At 47.1% G+C, this 19,915-nt stretch overlaps 1 protein-coding gene across 1 annotated transcript; it reads left to right on the top strand.

Annotated features, from left to right (window-relative positions):
* The first annotated feature begins 9,370 nt into the window (after nt 1–9,370).
* Nucleotides 9,371–19,238, top strand: LOC135911431 (platelet glycoprotein V-like). The gene is made up of 4 exons (XM_065443717.1): nt 9,371–9,678; nt 16,653–16,978; nt 18,314–18,465; nt 19,011–19,238. The coding sequence occupies exons 1-4, from the start codon at nt 9,373–9,375 to the stop codon at nt 19,187–19,189; spliced, it is 963 nt and encodes a 320-aa protein (XP_065299789.1). The 5' UTR covers nt 9,371–9,372; the 3' UTR covers nt 19,190–19,238.
* Nucleotides 19,239–19,915: the final 677 nt, after the last annotated feature.

Here is a 19,915-nt window from a genome sequence, read left to right as displayed (position 1 = left end):
CTATAGAGCCCACACCTGGAATCGCAGATCTATTAGGCACCTACGAGGGTCTTCGAGTGGGAGGCCGGTTATCACGTTTGAGTTCAGCACAAGATGTGAGGCCCCCATCACGCTCACGCCAGATAACTACTTTTTGAAACTTTTGGCAAACAGATCCTATCTACAAGTTTTGCTTGGAGGAATGAGTGATACAGTCTTGCGCACCTCTGAAGAACTCAGAAGCAACTATAAATATTGATGTCGCTTTCAATGATTCGCCTCTCAACGAAGCTGTCTAACTTTTTGCTTACACCTTTGCGTTTTGCGCTAGATAGCCTTAGTTTACTTTGCGCTTGATATCCTGCCAAAACAGCAACTTGGCCGACACCTCGACACGTTCTGTGAAAGCCTGTCTGAGGGTTTTATTCCACAGAGGATGCTGGATAGTCTTCTTAGATTGGCAGACTGCATTCTCAAAGCAGGGTCGTCTTTCAGCCAGGTATGCAACAGCTTCCTAGTTACCCCTCGGGATACATTCAACAGGAAACGATGTAACCATACATTTTACAATGGCGGCAAGAGGTTGATGTTTTTTTTCGGTGTTAATCATCAATTTGCTCAGCAAAGGCAGTCAGGAAGGAAAGGTGCCGTGGTGTCGGGAATATTCAAACGCCCATAGTGAGTTTGCTGAGTTGTACACGTCTCACAACCTGACCTTGCGTTCTACCTTTAACTGCTATAAGAGAGCTCAGACTGGGGTATCATATGAAAGCTCTTACCGCTACATCATATCTACATATTATTCCTTCCCTCAAAATATCTGCACATTCAGCTAAAAATTGATTAATCAGCTTATTCAGCAGTGGCTTGGAGCGACGAAGTGCACACTATCCTCTCTACGATGCTGTGAGTGATACAGCTCAGCAAGTATGCACCAAAACGCACTTCCACTGATTTTGAAGAGCGGAAAGTCTTGAACTTTAAACTTAACCAAGAATGCTTGGCAAGACAGTCATTGCACCCTTTCAAGCAGTGCACAATCAAAGGCTCTTTTCCACTCAAAGGCGATAACAGTGCCCAGTGGCCAATAGTGATTGGAAAGCGCCCATGTTTAATTCACAAGGATGGTCTCTCTTTTGACGCACTTTTGATCTTTTCACTCGTCAAAGTGCAAATTCGAAAGAAAATATTTCTGTAACAACTATTTACATGAATGGTCACAAAATGGACATTCCTGATTTTTTTTGTACTTATACTCTATATAGTGCATGCATGCTGCCTACATGCATCGTGGGACGATATGCATGTTGCGATTTGCACGCGTGCCTCCTTCCATTTCCAATTGGAATTGCTGTGTTCAGCCTTCTCGATTTCCTAACTTCGTTAAGTCAACGAATTGGTGAAGTGGCAAGAGACGAAATTTCGAATAATTACAAGTTAAGTGGAAAGCTGGATCCCACTAAAGTAATTTTGAAGCTAGAATTCCGAGTAGGGTTGCTCGGACCTGAGCGCAAATAGCGCCCGCGCGAAGCCCCTTGCACGCGCTGGCGTCGCGTAGAGAACGCGGCAAAAGGCGAAAAAAAGTGAATTATGGGGTCTTACGTGCCAAAAGCACGATCTCATTATGAGGCACACCATAGTGGGGCACACCGGATTAATTTTGACCATTTGGGGTTCTTTAACCTGTACCTAAATCTAACTACGTGGGTGTTCTTTACATTCCACCCCCCCCCCCCCCCATCGAAATGCTGCCGCCATGGCCTGGATTTGAAGCATGACGCGCTCGCGAACTGACTGAAAACAACAAACATGTGGTTCGATTTACAAGAAATATCGCCGCGTGATTTCATAGCATTTTCTTGCGCCACTTTTTTTTCTCACCTCGCAAATACGTCACTGGACGCCGTTTTACTCTAATAGAGTAGGCCTACGAGCATGAGGCTGCAGAATCACGCAATACAGACTCTGAGCCTAATTAGGCAGGTGGCCAGCAAAGGCCGAGGGCTAAAGGAGAAAATTTTAATTAAACTAATACAGGCGTAAGTTAAGTTTTGATTGTTCTTTTCTCCTTGAAGTCGACCAAAGTCTCTTCAAGGTGTTTATCGGCGTTGATGAAGCAGGAGGCAGGTTGGAGGTAACAAAACTTGAAGATATATTGTAACGGAAATATTTAAACAGTCAAATACAGAGTTAGCAAAAGAACACTGATACAAAACACACAAGTAAACAGCGCCTTACTCTTCTACTCTCTCTTAAGTTAGAGCCTAGGACAACTGTCACTACATACGACCAACCGAGTCTCACTGTTCTACCACTAAGTGGTTACGGCCCAGACTAGCGTTGCATCGTACGGAGTCTTACTGTTCTATCAGGTTTAGTGATTACAGCCTAGACTGAGGAACAAGCACCTCGTCTCGATTGTTGTAGGGGAAAGAGGCAAAGAAAAAGGGCGGTAGGGTCGTTAGCCCATCCCACGGAAGCAATTGCCAATGAGAGTTGACAGTTTCTTAAGCCACAACCCAAAGGGATGGGCTTACTCTCATAAGTGAATCTATTGGAAAACCACCCTGTTTTCCCTCTTCCCACATCTTCTTCTCCCCCTCCTATTTCCACGTGGTCCGTGACGGCCTCGGCAAACACGCCAGGCATGCACGATTTATTGAGGCCATCTCGCACCTCAGCGGCGTTTCTAGCCAGCAAGGGGGCTCGGGCGCTGGTGTCCCAACACCGCGTACCGTAGTCCCCCTCAAGGTTTTTCCTGGTAGAAAAATAATTACCGCTGGCGGCATCCGGACTCGGGTGCTCTTAAAACGACATTCTCCGAACGCGGCCTCCGCATGCGTACCGCGCCCCTCTCTACGGCGCGCACTGCATGTTGTAACACGACACCAAGCGGGCTCTCCCCAGCGCTCAAAACAAGATGTACGTGGCTGCCGTCCGAATGCGTAGGGGCGTGAACCCCCCGCTCCGTACGCGCCAGACGTGGTCAACATTGCTAGCAGCTGCGTCTCTAATTAGCAGGGGACTCAAGAGCCGGCGCCACAACGTCGCGTATACAACCGTCCCACTCGAGCTTTGTCCGCGTGGCCCTATTATGACCATCGGCGGAATGTCAACACAGCGCGCGTAAAAGCATGTTCTCCGAATCCGTTTTCCGCCTCTGCACCGCGCCCCCCGCGGCGGCGCGCGCCTCGGCTCGTCACCCAACACCACGCGGGCCGTCCGACCCCTCAAAAACAGAAACGGTTGCCGCCCGAGGCGCTGGGGGGTGGACGCTTCCCCATTCACAAAACGCATGGGCAACTCGCGGCACTGCAAAAGTATATACAAAACAATCATGCAGCCCTACGCCGTCCATTCTGCCTGCTCGACGATGAGCGGCCTAACAGTCACCGACGGTACGTACGTATTGTAACTCCCACAAGACTGTCTTGGACCTAGTGCTGTGCACGCAGCCGGCTCGACAACTACGGAAGAGAAAGATACCTACGTGAAGGTGAAGACTGTTAAAAACCTAATAGCAATTGGCAGCCGCCATCCAGCATCAATAGAGAAGCTTATTCGCGTAGGGCAAGTTTCGATAATTGTAACACAGCACCCAGTCCTCACACGCAAGGCGAATGGCACGAACACAAACAAAGGTGTATTTCACGGTATAGAGTGTTCTGTGACAAATTAAGAATTTGAAAGGGAGGTAAAAGTGCAAGTAGCTAAAATCCTGCAAGTAACGCACATCGGTTCATCGAAAACAACCCTGATAGCTCTCAATGAGACATATTTACCAGGGTACGCTCTCTACCGTCGGCTGGTCATGCGAATGTACCAGTACAGGCCCCGCAGCGTGCTGTGTAATTCATTCGTTGAAACTGGACAGGACGCGGACGTCTGTCCCCACAAGAACAAATTTGTGGTCTATACAAAAAATGTGGAGCTAAGTCACCTCCCGGATCCCATGGAGACAACTCATCATGACTGCGAGCTACGCTGCCGGATTCGCGGAGGAAAGCATGCAGAAAATTACACCGATTGTCCAGTACGTCAAAGAGCTGACGAAGCAAATGGAAAAGCTGCAAGAGTCGCAATAACACTACTTAAACGCCATGAAATGGGACGAACAGCACGAGCCCGCAAAGTAATTGGGGAATCCAAAGAACACGCACTGCAGCCGCAGTAGGAGCCACGGTAGGATCATGTGGCCTGAGCTCCCAACAACAAACTGTTTCTAAGTACTTATTAGCCCAGAAAAGCAATATGGCCGGAGCACCAGCCATATGACGTACGACTAGAACAAGAGCACCGTAGCTAGCAAGCAAGGTCCCTGACAGAGAAATACCACGACTGCACCATAAACCAAGAGTAAACGAAGAGAAGGCGAACAGGACCACTCTGGGAATACTGAAAGACAAAATACGTTTTCGAGAAGCGCGACGCACGTGGGTGAGTGGTTCGCACCTTTCACCAGCTGCCAGGTCTTCTCCGCGCTCACGTCACACCGTTAATCCCCACCCTTCCTACAGTCAGGCATTGAAAGAAGCTCAGACATCACCATCTCATAGGAACGTAATTAGGCATCTACCAGCGAGCATTAAAGAGAAAGAGGGGGACAGAGGTACACAACATAACAATGCTGCGGAAATGACAGAGCTCGTATCCTAAGCAGACTAGAGCAAATCGTTGTAGTAGTAACTAAAATTCAGAAAAAAATGTTTAACCTGCAAGCAGAAATGCAAAAAAGCGATGTTGTCATAGAAAAATTAGCAAAGCAAAATGCATTACTCCCAGAAAGACAAGAACAAACAGAATAAACAATTAACCGCATCGAGACAATCCTGAACATGACGAGAAAGCACACTCATAATCTATCGCATTACTCGCAAGATGAAACACCTAACAAGGTAGTGATTCACGACTAAGAGAACAATAATATCTCCATGGAACATGACATCCAACACGAAGAGCAGAATCGGAAATAAAAGTAGCACTCCGAATTGGCCATAAGCGGCCGCACGGCAACCTTTTGCGAAATAGCAGTTCGAATTCCTCCACCGTTCAGGCAGGGACCATGTATTCTACAAGAAAATTCTACAGTTCTAGCACCAGGGCAGGGGCCATTAACTCGCCGCTCCCAAGAACTTAGATAAAAAGCAATCAGTAACCAGCTTCCTCTTACAGGCGCACACTTTCCAAAACCCAGTGACGCACAGTCACCTCTGTCCCGGGCTTTATACAGCGGATTGTAATTTATGCGCAGGTAGAGTCGATCTTCACCACATCAAGTGGGCGTGCCCCCTGATAAGTACCAAAAAACACACTAGCTCACTGCCTCCCCTTCCCATCAGCATCCTAGAGCAGTGGGAGACTGCACTGCTCAGCTCAGACCCGGATCTTCAACTCCCGGTCGTTCAGATGGCCGAAGACGCCGCCAAAACGCAAGGCCTGGCCGCCGCCTGAGGAAGAAGAGGACGGGCCCTCACAATCCATAAACCCCACCTCGGACAACCTAAGGTTTACTACTACTATTGCTAGTCCGACTAAAAATAAGATAATAGTCTAGCAGTGGAACTGCAGAGGTTTCAGAAAGATCTAAAAAAAAGAAATATCATACCTACCACTATTGTCGTGCAGCTACGTACATTCATATCCTTTTTTTTAACAGAAGCTAAATACTCTTGTGACTGCTTGTATTTCACATTGTAGTGTTTTTGGAATGTGATATCTTTTCCTGATGTATTATATGTGTTTCTGTGTATGCATCAGTGAATTCATGTATGTACACGCATGTGTGCATATATATATATGTATGTATATATATATATGTGTGTGTAGGAATGTGTATATGTGTGGGTGTATATATATATATATATATATATATATATATATATATATATATATATATATATATATATATATATATATATATATATATATATACACCCACACATATACACATTCCTACACACACATATATATATATACATACATATATATGTATATGTATACATATATATGTATGTATATATATATATGTATATATATAGTATATGTATATATATGTATATATACATGTATATATATATATATATATATATATATATATATATATATATATATATATATATATATATATATATATATATATATATATATACATATATATATATATATACATATATATATATACATATATAGATATGTATATGTATATATATATATCTGGTATCATATATATCTGGTCTTATATAAGCATTATATCTGTTATTATGTATTCTTATGAACTGTTATTTTCTGTACATTTTTGTTTAACGGTTCGACGTTCACGTCGAGGTCAAGCCCTGCCTTGAATATGGTGTCCGGGCCTCTGTCAAGCTGCAGACCGCAGCTTTTAGCCCTGTCAACCACAAAACTTGTTTTGGAAAATAAAGAATTTGATTTGATTTGATTTGATTTGAAGTCGCTGCTGTTACAGCGAATAGAACAGGAATTTAGACCACATTATATAACGACGGTGCAGGGATCAAACAGGATAACAACCATACCAGAATACCAGCTGTTTCAGCAACCTAGAATTAAAATGAAATGTACGAAGGAGACAAATGTTATTAAAGGCAGCCGGCATGACCATAAGTTACGTTAAGAACGACTAAGCAGCCGTACAGCTCGGCATGGGAGGAGACAATCGAGAGGAGCAAGAGTATGTTACGATAAAGTGCAGAATCCTGAAGAGCGCACAGGAAATAATTTTCGTGAATGCTTACTGGCTTCCTAACAAGTCAAATAACAAGAACTCAATGGCACAGAAAACACATAAGGGGCCTAAAAAATACCCCATTCTCTTAACAGGAGACTTCAACAGTTCAAGTAAAGCTTGGGGATATTACTTGACGACACCAACTGGCAGAAAGTTAGAATGCGTTATGAACAACATACATGTTACCCTATTAAACGACACCACGATTACTAGAACAGGCAATAGCGTCGAGAAAGATACGAACCCGGACTTAACATTGTTCAGGGGACCCATGAATGCTATATGGAAGAGCGTCCCAGAAAATTTAGGTAGCGATCATTATACCCTTATGACGCAGCTTATAGTGAAGAAAGGACGAACCGCGGACAGAAATTTTACTAAAACAAACATTACTAAATGGTACGATATGCGAGCTAAACTCTTACGGAGAGACCCACGGGATGACGTAGATACTCGGGTGGAACATATCAACTCCGTGTACAAAAGGAACGCAAGAAAATAGGAACAGATGAATATCACCCCTAAGTTGATGTCCATCACCTAAATCTCTGGAACAAGCGCTGCAGGTTAATAAAATAAGTTCAAAAAGAAATAACCAAACAAAGCATTACCCAAAACAATTCAAAGAATCACGATAGAAGCGCGAAATAACGCCCAGGAATTATCCAACGAGAACTGGCTTGAAATCTATGATCAGCTTAACAAACAGCTGCATATCACGAAGGCTTGGCGAATATTGAGTACCTTTCTAGTTCAGGAAAAACCAAGACATGCGCATTCTAAACTGCAAATGTTGCACAAAAAAATGCAGAGGAGCTAGCTGCAGAGTTTTCGCACACATTATTTCCAATCAAAAGTGACGATCGTCCCTTACCAGATCAACTCGCCTTTTTCGGTTCGTGAATCACGCGCCGTCATGCTTAGCTTCAATAGGAACGCTACCCCCGGAGCAGACAGAATCACGCACGCATAGTTGAAAAAACTTGGCAGATAATTATCAAGTGACTCTGCTGGAACATATAAACAAAGCATGGGAAAAAGGAATAGTTCCAAAACAATGGAGTGAGGTAGTAGTAATACTCATTCCTAAACCAGGAAAACAATCTGACAGAATATCCAATTTCAGGCCCGTATCATTAACTTCCTGTGTGGTAAATTTGATGGAGAAGATGCTTTTAGAACGTCTTGAGTGGCACATGGAAGGCCTTCAACTTTTACCCCAGACAATGATATGCTTCAGAAAACCCGTTAGCAACTCGGAACGCTATGCTGAGGATCGAAAACCAGGTGTACGATTTACGAAGTACAGCTCAACTAAGAACAAACGTAGGAGTTCATTTGCAACGAGCTTTTCATAGTGTCCTCCCACCGAGCAATTCTTGAGATCTTCAAGGCAACTAAACCGGTACCTTATGCAACTATGTTAAAGACTTCCTAAGTGAAGCGCCGGTTTTAAAGTGAAACTTGATGAATATGTACACCTAGCCATCCAATCACGCGCGGAACACCTCAATGTTCCATTGTCTCACCGACTTTATTTACCATTGCAGGTATGAAGCTACTCACATGATTTAAAAAACCAGATCTAGAACATAACCTGTACGCTGATGACATAACTATTCGTTGCAGTCGAGTATCACCAGGATGCCAAGAAGACATTATTAATGCAAATGCATTCAACGGCCCATGAGGCGAAAAATCCGGCGTTGATGGCGAGACTACACGATGATCGAAAAAGGCTGTGAACCCCCGACCTTTGGTGGGATTCCAACCCACGACCTTGCGTTGTGGCATAATGTTTAAGCATCACGCGGTGGCCGCAGTGCTTTCGCATTCATCCACGCAGGGATCACTAAGTGCCCCTAGACTTTTTTTCTTCGTGGTGGGCATCGTGTGACGCGTTACAAACGGACAGAACGACCGGTGTACAGATTTCGCGGGTGAGTCGCCTAAGAATTCTGACACATTATAACATGTAAAAGGTTCCACTGTGCGACAAAGGTGACTCATTATAACTTGTTCTCGGGCGAGTTCGTTGATACTTGTTGAGGTTGTGGTGTCGGGCCTTCTGTTCTGTGTGTTTGTAGTAACTGCTGTTACAATAGCTTCAAGGATTAATTTTGACAGCTCCGGGCATTTCAAAATGCACCGAAATTTGGGCACACGAGCATTTTTCAGCATCGTGCATGCCCGCCGATGACAAGTGATGTCCGCTGCCGGAGATCGAACCCCTGACTCCGCGGCTCTGCTACGCAACGCCCTACAGGCACCGAGACATTGCGCGGTTGCGGTGCCAGTTGCGGGACGGGTCGACTCTATAACGAAAATCACGCACAACGACACGTCCAGAAAAAGAAAGCCCATGACAGAGCGAAAACTTTCCTCTCGACTCGGAAGAGCTGGAGAAGAGGGTCCCGCTTCTCCGCTTAAACAACGTCGATGCCTCGAAAACACTTGAAAACGAGCACTGTTTATCTTAACGCGCTCGCGCGGGTTGCAAAGTCCGGTGGGGTTGAACCCGCTTTAAAAGCGCAACGTCCAGGAGGTCAGGCCGTTCTCTACGGCGGGTTTCTAGGGCTGCCGTTGGGCTGTTCGCGCATCACTCGCCGCATAACCCGTACGAGGTCCCACAGCGACAAAGAAGAATGCGGGCCCCGACAGCGCTCGCCGTCTTGCTGGCGGCGATCTGCGGCTGCGCGTCGCTGCCCTCGTGCCGCTACCCTCGGCACTTCACGGACCACGACTACACGTGCCTGGGATTCAGCAACGCGTCGGAGCTGGAAGAAGAGATCCAGCTGCTGCGCGCGGGAGCCCCGATCCACCTGACGCTCAAGGACAGCCGGCTCGAGCACCTGCCTTCGAGCGCGTTCGCTCACCTGGACGTCTCGGTGCTCGAGCTCAACAACGTCACCGTGGGCACCTTCACGCTCGCCGAGCAGCACCCTTTCGAGGTAGAGGCCGCTCTTGCGTTTTTGTTTGTCAAACAAAGTTTTCGTGTCTCCTGCCGCAGTTATCACCATGCTTACTTCGCCACAAGTAGCCAAAAATTAACACCCGCGTACTTGAATTTACGGGCACATCAAAGAACCCCAGGGTGTCGAAATTTCCGAAGTCCCCCACTACGGCATGCCTCATAATCAGAAAGTGGTTTTGGCACGTAAAACTTCATAATTAATTTTTTCTTATTTATCTGTCCCCATCATCTTACTGCTCAAAGGTGAGTCTCTAGACATTCTTAGGTGTGCGAAAATTTGTACTTTGAATGAAGAAGCATCGCATTGCTCCAGAGCAGAAGCCAGAAGATTTTTAACACTTTTCTTCTGCAGCTAATCCCAATCTTACTAATCAATTTTGTCGTAAGATACCCGGAAAGTTACGCATATTTGGAATTGATTCATGTCGCCTATAATATTCATTCAAAACATAAAAAAGAGATTTCCCCAACCTTAAAGCAAATTGAAAACATGCTTCTTTTTTCTGGCATTTAAAAGACTGATATAACGTGCTACCGCAATTTTTTTGGAGCGCGAGCTCACAGTGCCCGCTGCGTTCCTAGAACTCTCCACAGGAGCGTCATAAAAAAAGAAGAACGAAGCACTATAGCGCGGCAGGCAAACCATAACCAGGACTGCGATCGTGCGAATGAATGCACGTGTACCTTACATGTAAATGTAGTTCCGTCGTTAAAGGTAACACATGTTAGCCCCGTACCAGAAAATTTCCCTCCGTGGAAAGTCTGGCGACACTCAGCTTCACGGCAGACGACATAAGGAAAATTGTGTCGGCTTTTCTTTGTGTAATAAAGACAGAAAATCGGATGCAAAGAATTGAAACGAAAGACTCTACGAGTATTTACAAGACGCCAAGTCGAAAATCTAGTGAGAAAAATTGTGCGATAATACAAAGGGGGGCAGTGCCTCGCTATTTGACATCCAAGATGGCGACCTGAGTAAAACAATATACTATAGGAGCCACTACTTCCCGCAGTTTGAGGTATGTGTCCACGGCTGCAAAAGTCTGGAACCGACTCGACACATCGTAATGGAATGCCAAGATATTCGCTCAGCCAGAGCCGTCGGGAAGGCGGACCTTCTGGAAACGCCGGGGCTCAAAGCTGACAGTAGCATTAAAGCGGAATATTGATGGACAGTATTGGTGACGTTTCACTTCGCGAACGCGGGTTACGCGCGAGCGTACAAGGGCTGTTCCGGAGTTTGTAAGCTATGCCATCTTGCCTGACACGCCCGCATTGTCGCAAGCCACCTAGCACGTTCTTCGGGAGTCTGGAGTCTTTTGGGCACGCCTGGCCCACGCCTTTTGCCGATGTTGCCTGGCTCGTGCCCGGTGCTTGCCGACGACTTTGAGGTCGGTCGACTCGCGCTCGGCCTGCACCCGCTTGCGCTGCTTCTCCGTCCTCCTCACACGGCGCTTGGCCTCTCGATCGCCAGAAGAACGCGGCACATCCATAGGGCGCACACAGCCCGTAGCGACAGCCAGAGGAAGTGAACCCAGCGCGCCTCCGCCTACTCTCCTCCTCCGAGCCGCTCCGCCTCCTTCCCTTTCCCCTCTGCCGCACGCTCCTTCCCTCCACCTCCAAGTGCCCTACCTCCAGCACTCGCTTCTTTCTCCCAGCTCGGCGGCCTCCGACTTAATCTTGCCGATTTCACAGACCAAACATGTACGGTAAAAAAAAAAGAAGTCGGAAACCAGGGAACCGGGCGGTTCGAGACATAAGTAACCTTGAAACACAGGGATACACATTTTATTAAACAGAGAGAACATGAAGTAGATATAAGCAAAATACTGCACTCCACTACATGTAGAAAAAGTTTGTTAGCCCAAGCAGGTCAAAGGTGGCAATTTGTCGCTGCCTCGGAGATGCCGTTATAAATAGTCGTTCATCATCATCGTATAATCATTGTCACCACCTGCATCGTGCATCTACAACAGTTCCGCAGACTATACAACTGCAGCGCCCGCAAGATGGGAGCTGGCTACTTGCATGATATCTTTAATTAACAGTGAGTCTACGTTTACAGCCAGCGCCAACGGTTTAATTTCCGTAGAATCTAAGGAAACGCTCATTTGCTCAAAAGTTTTCGACCTTTGCCAAGAAAAGCGGGCAACATTATGTTGCTCTGATGGTAATACAGATTGGAAATCCGAGTACCACATTGCCAAAACTGCAGAAAGACTTAGCGCTTTCTCAGATCCCACGGTTCGTTCACTTTCGCCTCCGACTGTACCACCTTGATCACTGCAAACATGAACACAAAAAAGCGTGGATTTAAGTGCTATTAGGGACACGTGATGGAGTGGCGATTAACTAAGGTGGACTGTAGGCATGATTACGTATATAACAAATGCATACGAACATCGGGCGAAACATGAATCATTGTTTATTTTGATGATCACACCAAGCACGTTGATCATACGCGCTGAATAATAGGCGTAATGACATCGAATCAACTGGTCTTCCAACGCACCTTAATGAAGCAAAATGCAACTATAATATCACCAGGAAGACGAGTTGTATACAACGCTGACTATAAACTAACCGCGCAATCAATTGGGCTCCTTTTTCTCCTGGTGTTACAGCCTGCTGTATAAACTCAGTAAAGATGAACCACAGTGTCTCAGCGTGGTCTAGTGGCTAGGCTACCTGGCCTTAATCCGGGATGCCCGGGCTCAATTCCCGGAGTCAGAATGTTTGGTTTAAGACTCGCCGTGTGTTGGGTGCGGGGTGCGACTCCCAACTGAGGCGGCCGCATTTCAACGGGGACGAAATGCAAAAACGCCTGTGTACCGTGCATTGCATGTTAAAAGAACCGAAGTGGTCAAAATTAATCCAGTGACCACCACTACGGCGTGCCTCATAATCATATCTTGGCTTCGGCCACGTAAAACCCGCACAATATTTTTTTCTTAATTTAATGGACGAAATTGCTCAGAAGCAGCCCCCCCCCCCCCCACACACACACAAAATATATTATAGGGTTTTACGTGCCAAAACCACTTTCTGATTATTAGGCGCGCTGTGGTGGGGGACTGCGGAAATTTAGACCGCCTGGGGTTTTTTAACGTGCGCTTAAAGCGAAGTACGCGAGTGTTTTTGCCCCCATCGAACTGCGGCCGCCGTAGCCGGGATTCAATCCCGTGACCTCGTGCTTAGCAGCGCAGCACCATAGCCGCTAAGCATCCACGGAGGGTAGAAGCAGTCCCATTCACCGCGATTAACTTCTGGGCCTGCGCAACTGCGTATTGTATACGCCACATGCAGACTCTGGAAGCGCAGATATTCACCGCGATCCATTGCGCAAATGCCGTTACTCGATTTCTTCTTTTTTTTTTTTGCTAACCGCGCGTGTTTTTCAACACTCGGGTCACCCTATCTCAGAGGTTATGGTGTTACATGACAGGGCATGTCTGCTGCGGCATGCACGCTCCATTTTTTTCGGGTTATGCGGTTGCCTAATTTCTCAGGAGCTTTTAGGAATTATCCCGTTGGAGTTCTCTCAGTGGTTTCCAAGAGTATAAAGTGATGTTCTGTGCAGCGAGGCAACATAGCGTGGTTTCTATAAACATATTTAGCCAGGAGCCGCAGGATCGTGAGTGCCATACGCAATAATTAGGCTAAAAAAATTAAACACAAGAGGCAAGTCTCTCCTGGTCAGAGCTGTCATGCCCCTACCCCTGCGTTTGCGCTATTTGCGATAGAGCATTTGACCACCTCCGGGCACCGCATGTAGCGTAACCCATGTGTGTCGCGCTGGTCAGCCAGAAAAAAAGAGAACCGCAAGAAGGGTTGACTCCTCCTCCGATTGCCCTCTGCGCGGCGCCAACTGAATGTAAGCTTCGCGAATGAACTTGGCTTCACGAAAGGATTATTAGCGCACAACTGGTGAGCGCTTTCCCTTCCCAAGAACATGCAGTGAGTTATCGTTACTGATAGATACTCTGACACTCGTCAATTTTTCAACAGCTCCACCACGCTCTCATCGTCGGGGAATGTTGTGTATATTTTTGAAGCACCGACGTATATCGCTAAAACCCCATAGCATTCTCTGCTGTTTGTCTGCGCCAGCATGGCTAACGTTACCTCCACTATCGCAGTGGCTATCGTCATAGATAAACCCGGGGGTCAGGACCAGCTCAACGTCGCAGTGCGTGGTTGCGATGATAAGGATGCTTGCTACAAGCTGCAGATGGACCCGGCTAGCTTGCTCGCACGAGGGTGACACTACAAAAGCAATGAATGATAACCTTTCGCAAACTAATACGCTGCATTATCTTTCACTCTTTCTGTCGTTTTTCCGCTTGGTCTCCATTTCTCTGAACCCATATTTCCCCACCGATTAGGAAGCTGGCAAATAACCCTCCGTTAGAACGCCGTTCCAGCATTGTCGTGGCAGGGATACACTGCTGCATGGATCACCTCTGCTGTTCTGAATCATTGGCGTCGAACTTGATCCTTCAGATATCCAAACCAGTGGAAGTCCCAAGTAACCCTATCGGGGCTGAACGGCGAATGCGCAAGAATTCTCTCCACTGCTGGCGACAAATGTGATGTCGCTCGTTGTCACTTCACGCTCTATAAGTCTTCTTGCAGGTCACTTATCGCGCAATGCGCTGCAGAGCTTCTGCAGTGTTTCGACGTATTGAGATGGACTTATTTTTGGTAACCTAGGCATTGAATCAGCTCCTGCACACTACTCCATGGATTCTTGTTGCTCGCTTACTGTCACTCGCGTATCTTCTTGAATGAGTGCATCGATGGTCTCCTCATTGACTTCCATCGAGGCTTTCCCAGGCCGACCATTCCGAGGCTGTTCTTTTATGCTGGTCTGCACACGCTTTGAAGGTCTGGCCCATTTTAGCACGCTGCTCGAGCTCATCCACGTGACACCACGAGCCCGCAGAAACCTCTTGGGAATTCCTGCTGCTGAAAAGTGTTGTTTCACCAGACCGTATGAATCGCCACTTGCTGACGGAGCGAGGCATCGTGGGATGCCATTTTGTTTAGTGTATTGGTAGATAGATAATGTAAAGTGGTGACAGCAAATGTCAGTCCACGACGACTTAAAGATAGAGCACTGTACACCACCAAATACCCACATTATTGTTCGCTTTCAGGTTTACATACAAAATAACATAATGGGTGACGAATTGATTGATCCAACGGAAATGCGTGAGCATTAACCCTTCGCGTTCCTCCTCTGACTATGCAGCACGCTTTCGGCGCTTCGCTTCAGTTTCTGCCGCCAGACGAGCTTTACGGCCTTCCTCTGATTCGGACCGTCGTCGCCGTCGCATCGCCTCGGCCTTCTTTCAGCGACGTTCCTCAGCACGACTTTCTATACCACTCGTTGACGACGCTGCCATCCATTCTAAACTGCCATCAAAGACACGGGCCTTCACAAGATATGCCTGAACCTAGCACAGGCTATCTGCCAAGTTCACCTCAACGCGCCACAGAGCCATTTCCTCTTGTCTAGTAGTCGGCCGGCTGTGAGCGCCGAAGCGCGGTGTCATAAACAAGGGGCTTTAGGGGGTCACGCGCCACCTGCATTTCTATTGGCCCCTAAGGTGTGACGTCATGCCACCTTATTCCTCCTTTCCACACCCTCTCTCATCTTCGTCGTTCCTCCTCTAGATTTGTGATGGCGCGCACTTCCCTCCGCTCCTTCTCTCTCTCTCCCTCTCCCACGCTACGATTAACCGACGGACGCCGTCGGGTTTTCGTTCGCATGAGCGTCCTATGGTGGCACATTAAAACAGTCGATCGTTAGTTTCAGTACGGACCCCCTTGTGCTTACTACAATTACTCAGCTCAGGCGCCGCTTTTCATTTGTGTCATACGCTAAGCACTGAGCAAGGGTAAAAGCTTGCGAGGACGGCGTGCGCGCCAAAGCTCATTAATCGAGGCTCGTATAGACAAGAACGACGAATATGCGAGTCAGAGCAGGACTGTGCCTGTCGAAATACATCTATGCGTAACATTCAGCTTTTCGATCTGGCCGGAATGCAATGTTGGTTACGCTTGTGTATGGTGCCGCTCTAGATTTTGTCTATCTTGTAAGTTTTCATGCTCCACGGCAAATTTAGAGCAGTCCTAGCAAAAGTAACAGTGTGGAGTATCGATATTAGTAATTTTCAGGCATGCGATAGAGTCCGCTGAAGCCAGACAGGGTTAACTGGACAAATCCGGAAGGAGTCATCGTCCTCTGCAATAAATATAAGTATGAAATTTTTGGCTGCAAGCATTACGATGAAGAATAAAACTATGTCTTCACTACTGCTGACGAAATACGAAGTGTGTCGAACATCCCGTCAGACATAATTGTGTATTTAGTATAGTGGTCACGCGCAGCAAGATTGCGACGTCTGGAGGGAATTGGAGCCATATTGGGAAAACTTGGTCTCATTGAGCTGCAGCTCAATGTTCGTTGTGTTTTGGACAGGTACTGGACAGAAATAGGGGAGACAAATCGCTCACATGAATGCGTATACGTCTGAAGATTTATTCATGGCATTAACATTTTGAGGAATGCCACTCAAACTGCAGTATATCTATCTGTCTGTAACCTCTTTGACGCCAACTTGGGACACTCGCGAACTTTGCGGTGGCACCGATAGATGGCGCACCGCGTCAAGGGAGAAGAGAGAGGGAAGAGCCTGACAGCAACACATGTCTCGTACATGACACGTTTTTTTTTTCTTTAATGCGAGGATAAATGCCTCAGGGCATACAAGGGTATGGGATGGGGTGAATAAGGATGATTAAATGAATGAAAAAAGATTTGCTGACTTAATGAAGTCCAAGAGGGATCGATAATGACCCGTTTCAGCAGTGGCAGGACGTTGTGCCGCTGAGATTGCTTATGCCCGAATTTTTGTTGTATCTTTCTCTCGTCATTACACGCAGGGCTTCGAGGACACGCTCACCGAGATCACCTTCAGTGACGACAGCACGCTGCCGGAGTCATGGGCCGTGCTGAAGGAACTGCACAAGCTTCGCGTGCTGGCAATATCGGACATGAGTTCCGTGAATCTGACCAACGACTTCCACCTACTGCCCCAGAGCTTGCGCGTCATAGGGGTCACCTCGTCGCATCTGGAATACGTGGACGACGACTGGCTGGCCCCGCTGACCAACCTTGAGGTGATCGCGGTCGTGGACACCTCCATGAGCTCGCTCAAGAGGTCCATGCTGCCCAGGCCGGCGCCGAAACTCTGGCGCCTCATGTTCCAGTGAGTATGCGGGAAAGCGAAGTGTCTTTCACTGCGAAGGAAGAGGTCGAATGTGGGCTTTTGCTGTACCCGCCGTCAGGCACTCTGTAAGTGTTGTTCTACAGAAACTTGTTTTCTGCCAATGTCAAACAGAGGCTTAATTTACATTATTAAAGGAGGATTCGGCCCTAAGGGCTCGGCGGCCGTCGTAGTAGTTACTATCTGGTGTCTTGCTACCTGAGTATAACGGCAATTGGTAACGATAGAGTTAGTAACATAACTGACTAAACGAGGAAGTCGGTCTTAATAATGGGTCTCAGCTACCAATGCCAAACGCAAGTTAGCACCATCTGATACAAAAATTCTCACCACTGCTTTATATGTCGGACCAGCTGAGGCGTATTCCACAGTGGGTCCGAGATATGTATTATATATGAGAATTTTGAATCCGGTGGAGCTAACTGTATTCGAAATTGGTAACTAAGACACAGCAGAAACAGTGACTACCTTGTTTAGTGAGTACTGTTACTAGCTCTATCGTTACCAACTGCAGATATACTAAGGTAGCAAATGACGTGGCACGAGGTAGTAACTACTCCGACCTTTTCCTAAGGGTGAAGGCGATATGACTGGAATAACAACTCAAGCATGTTAATCGATTCAGAGAATAAGAAATGCCAGTAGAGAAACGTTTTACAAATTTCTTCGGTGTGGCGGATAGAGCATAAATGGCGACTTCGTGCTGTTGATAGTGCCAAGAATATTGCTGCGGTTTGTGAAGAGCCGCAAGAAGCAAACTTAATGGGGCACTAAATAGAACGTTAATTTAATAAGTATCAGTAATTACCCATACCAATAACGGCACTCTTACCGCGATGAGAGGCTTGGTGAGCAAGGAAAGACATAAAGATGAAAGACGTGTGGCAGCGCCTCCTTGAAGCTCCCGCACCTGCTTACCGCAACGTCAAAGATGTTAACGGCCTTTGCTACAGTCTAGTTAAAGGGAGACTGCATTGTGTTCCAAATGAGTCAAAGACTGAAATTCGCAAGCTTTAAGAAATTAAAACGACCCGCAACGGCCCAAACACGAAAAAAAATTCGTTGCAACCGTTGACGTCACACTGACGCACCGACGTTGCCGATTCGGCGCGAAATTTTAAGAACGATGAGCTTCGACCTCCATTTTTTTCCTTCATTAATCAACCTGTTGCCGCGAATTTAAAGAAAATTGAAGTTCGAAAGAATACATTATCAGCCTAAACTGATCGAGCGTTTCTTTTTAATGTACACCTTTAAATATATTGCGTGGACTTGTCTCCCAGATTTAATGAACATTCCGAATGTGGTGTCCAATAGCAACAACAGCTTGACCAGCGTCCCGAAGGACCTCTTGCAAGACATGCCCAAGCTGATCGCCATGGACCTTGGCGACAACCTGATCCGGACGTTTGATGAGGAAAGCGTCGCGCCAATCTTCAAGCAGCCGCTCTACGACCTCATCATCGCAGGTAACCACACAGCTGCTTTGCAAATGTCGTCTCGTAACCATGCATACCGAGGGGCTAGACCACAAGGTGTCCTATTTTCGTAATACAATCTCCGTACTGCTGCCTCCCCTCAAAGCGCTCAGTCTAGTTATAGCATCCGCTTAGCGCCAGCAGACGAAAGTTGGGTCATTTAATGACTGAATAACGTCGGTTTCCGAGAACGAAGTGAGTCAGGAGTCTCGCACTGCAAATAACAATGAAGATTTTACAAAGATCATAAGTGCAAAGTAATGTAACAGCAACGCGTGCATACAGTAGTTACGACATATGTACGTTTTACTTTTTACGAGGCGTCCGCTTTGTGCTTGGTGAACTATGACCGAGGCAAAATTCGCGTTGTGTTGTTTCGATCCATTCTCCGATCCAGCCTTTTCTATAGTTCGCCGGCATACAGTCACATGGTAAAGACGTGCCATCAAATTCAATTCTCTTTGCTCTCTGCAAGTGACCGCTCTACCATGCGCGTCGGTGCTCTGACCACGCGTGGCGCATTTTGATTCTCGCAGGCAATCCCCTGCACTGCGACTGCAAGCTGCGTTTCATGCGCGGCCACATCAAGAACTGGCGCCCTAACCGCTGCCACACGCCGGAGTCACTGAGGGGCCACCACCTCAACTGGGTCACCGACCAGGAACTGGGCTGCCAGAACGCCACGACCCCCACTGTGCCCCCACTGGGACGATGACGCGAGCCCTTCTTGGTTACAGCGGGATCAGCTGCGAGGTTGTGGGATATGCGACGAATAAAAGAAGAAAAAAAAACTCACGAGACTTCGCACCAACACTTTTGCTTTTCTAACCCAATGTCCGCGAGAAGCAGTCGTAAGCCCCCACTGCTTGATTATACTCGTTAGAGCTAGATACCGCGTGATCCCGAGAAAAACCACCTCGTTACTCGAAGAAAACTCTGAACTGGAACTCCAGGTTCTACTACCTGCGGAACTAGAAGTTACATTGTGGGCTTTAGCGTTGCGAAACTGCACAACCTCCTAGTGGCCGCCTGAGGCACGTAGCCGGGTGGGGGGGGGGGGGGTATCACAGTGGACGTGCCCTCCCCCCACGTTAAAATGTGTGCTCCTCCTCCCCGAAACAAACTCCTGCCGCAACGACATCCAGTTGGTATTCTTTAGGCATACACTGCAAGGATATGAACAGACCTGAAATGTGCTAAGTATGGCCAGCGGACGCCTCTCGCACGATGGGGTTGTTGGTTGTTGTTGTTGTTTAATACCTGCACACCGATGGGATTGCATGATTCTGTCCAGCATACACCCCTTGTATGTGCGTGAGGGACATCATGGGGAAATGCCGGGTACAGATGTAGAAAAGGCCTTTGATCACATCAAGCACAGCGCCATATTGGATATCCTCTCGGAGATGGGATTGGGTAAGCGATTGCACAATATAGTCAA

Source organism: Dermacentor albipictus, chromosome 4 (assembly GCF_038994185.2).
Source record: "Dermacentor albipictus isolate Rhodes 1998 colony chromosome 4, USDA_Dalb.pri_finalv2, whole genome shotgun sequence".
Classification (NCBI taxonomy): Eukaryota; Metazoa; Arthropoda; class Arachnida; order Ixodida; family Ixodidae; genus Dermacentor; species Dermacentor albipictus.
The sequence above is the reverse complement of the archived record's forward strand: the minus strand, read 5'-3'. Positions and strand labels throughout refer to the sequence as shown.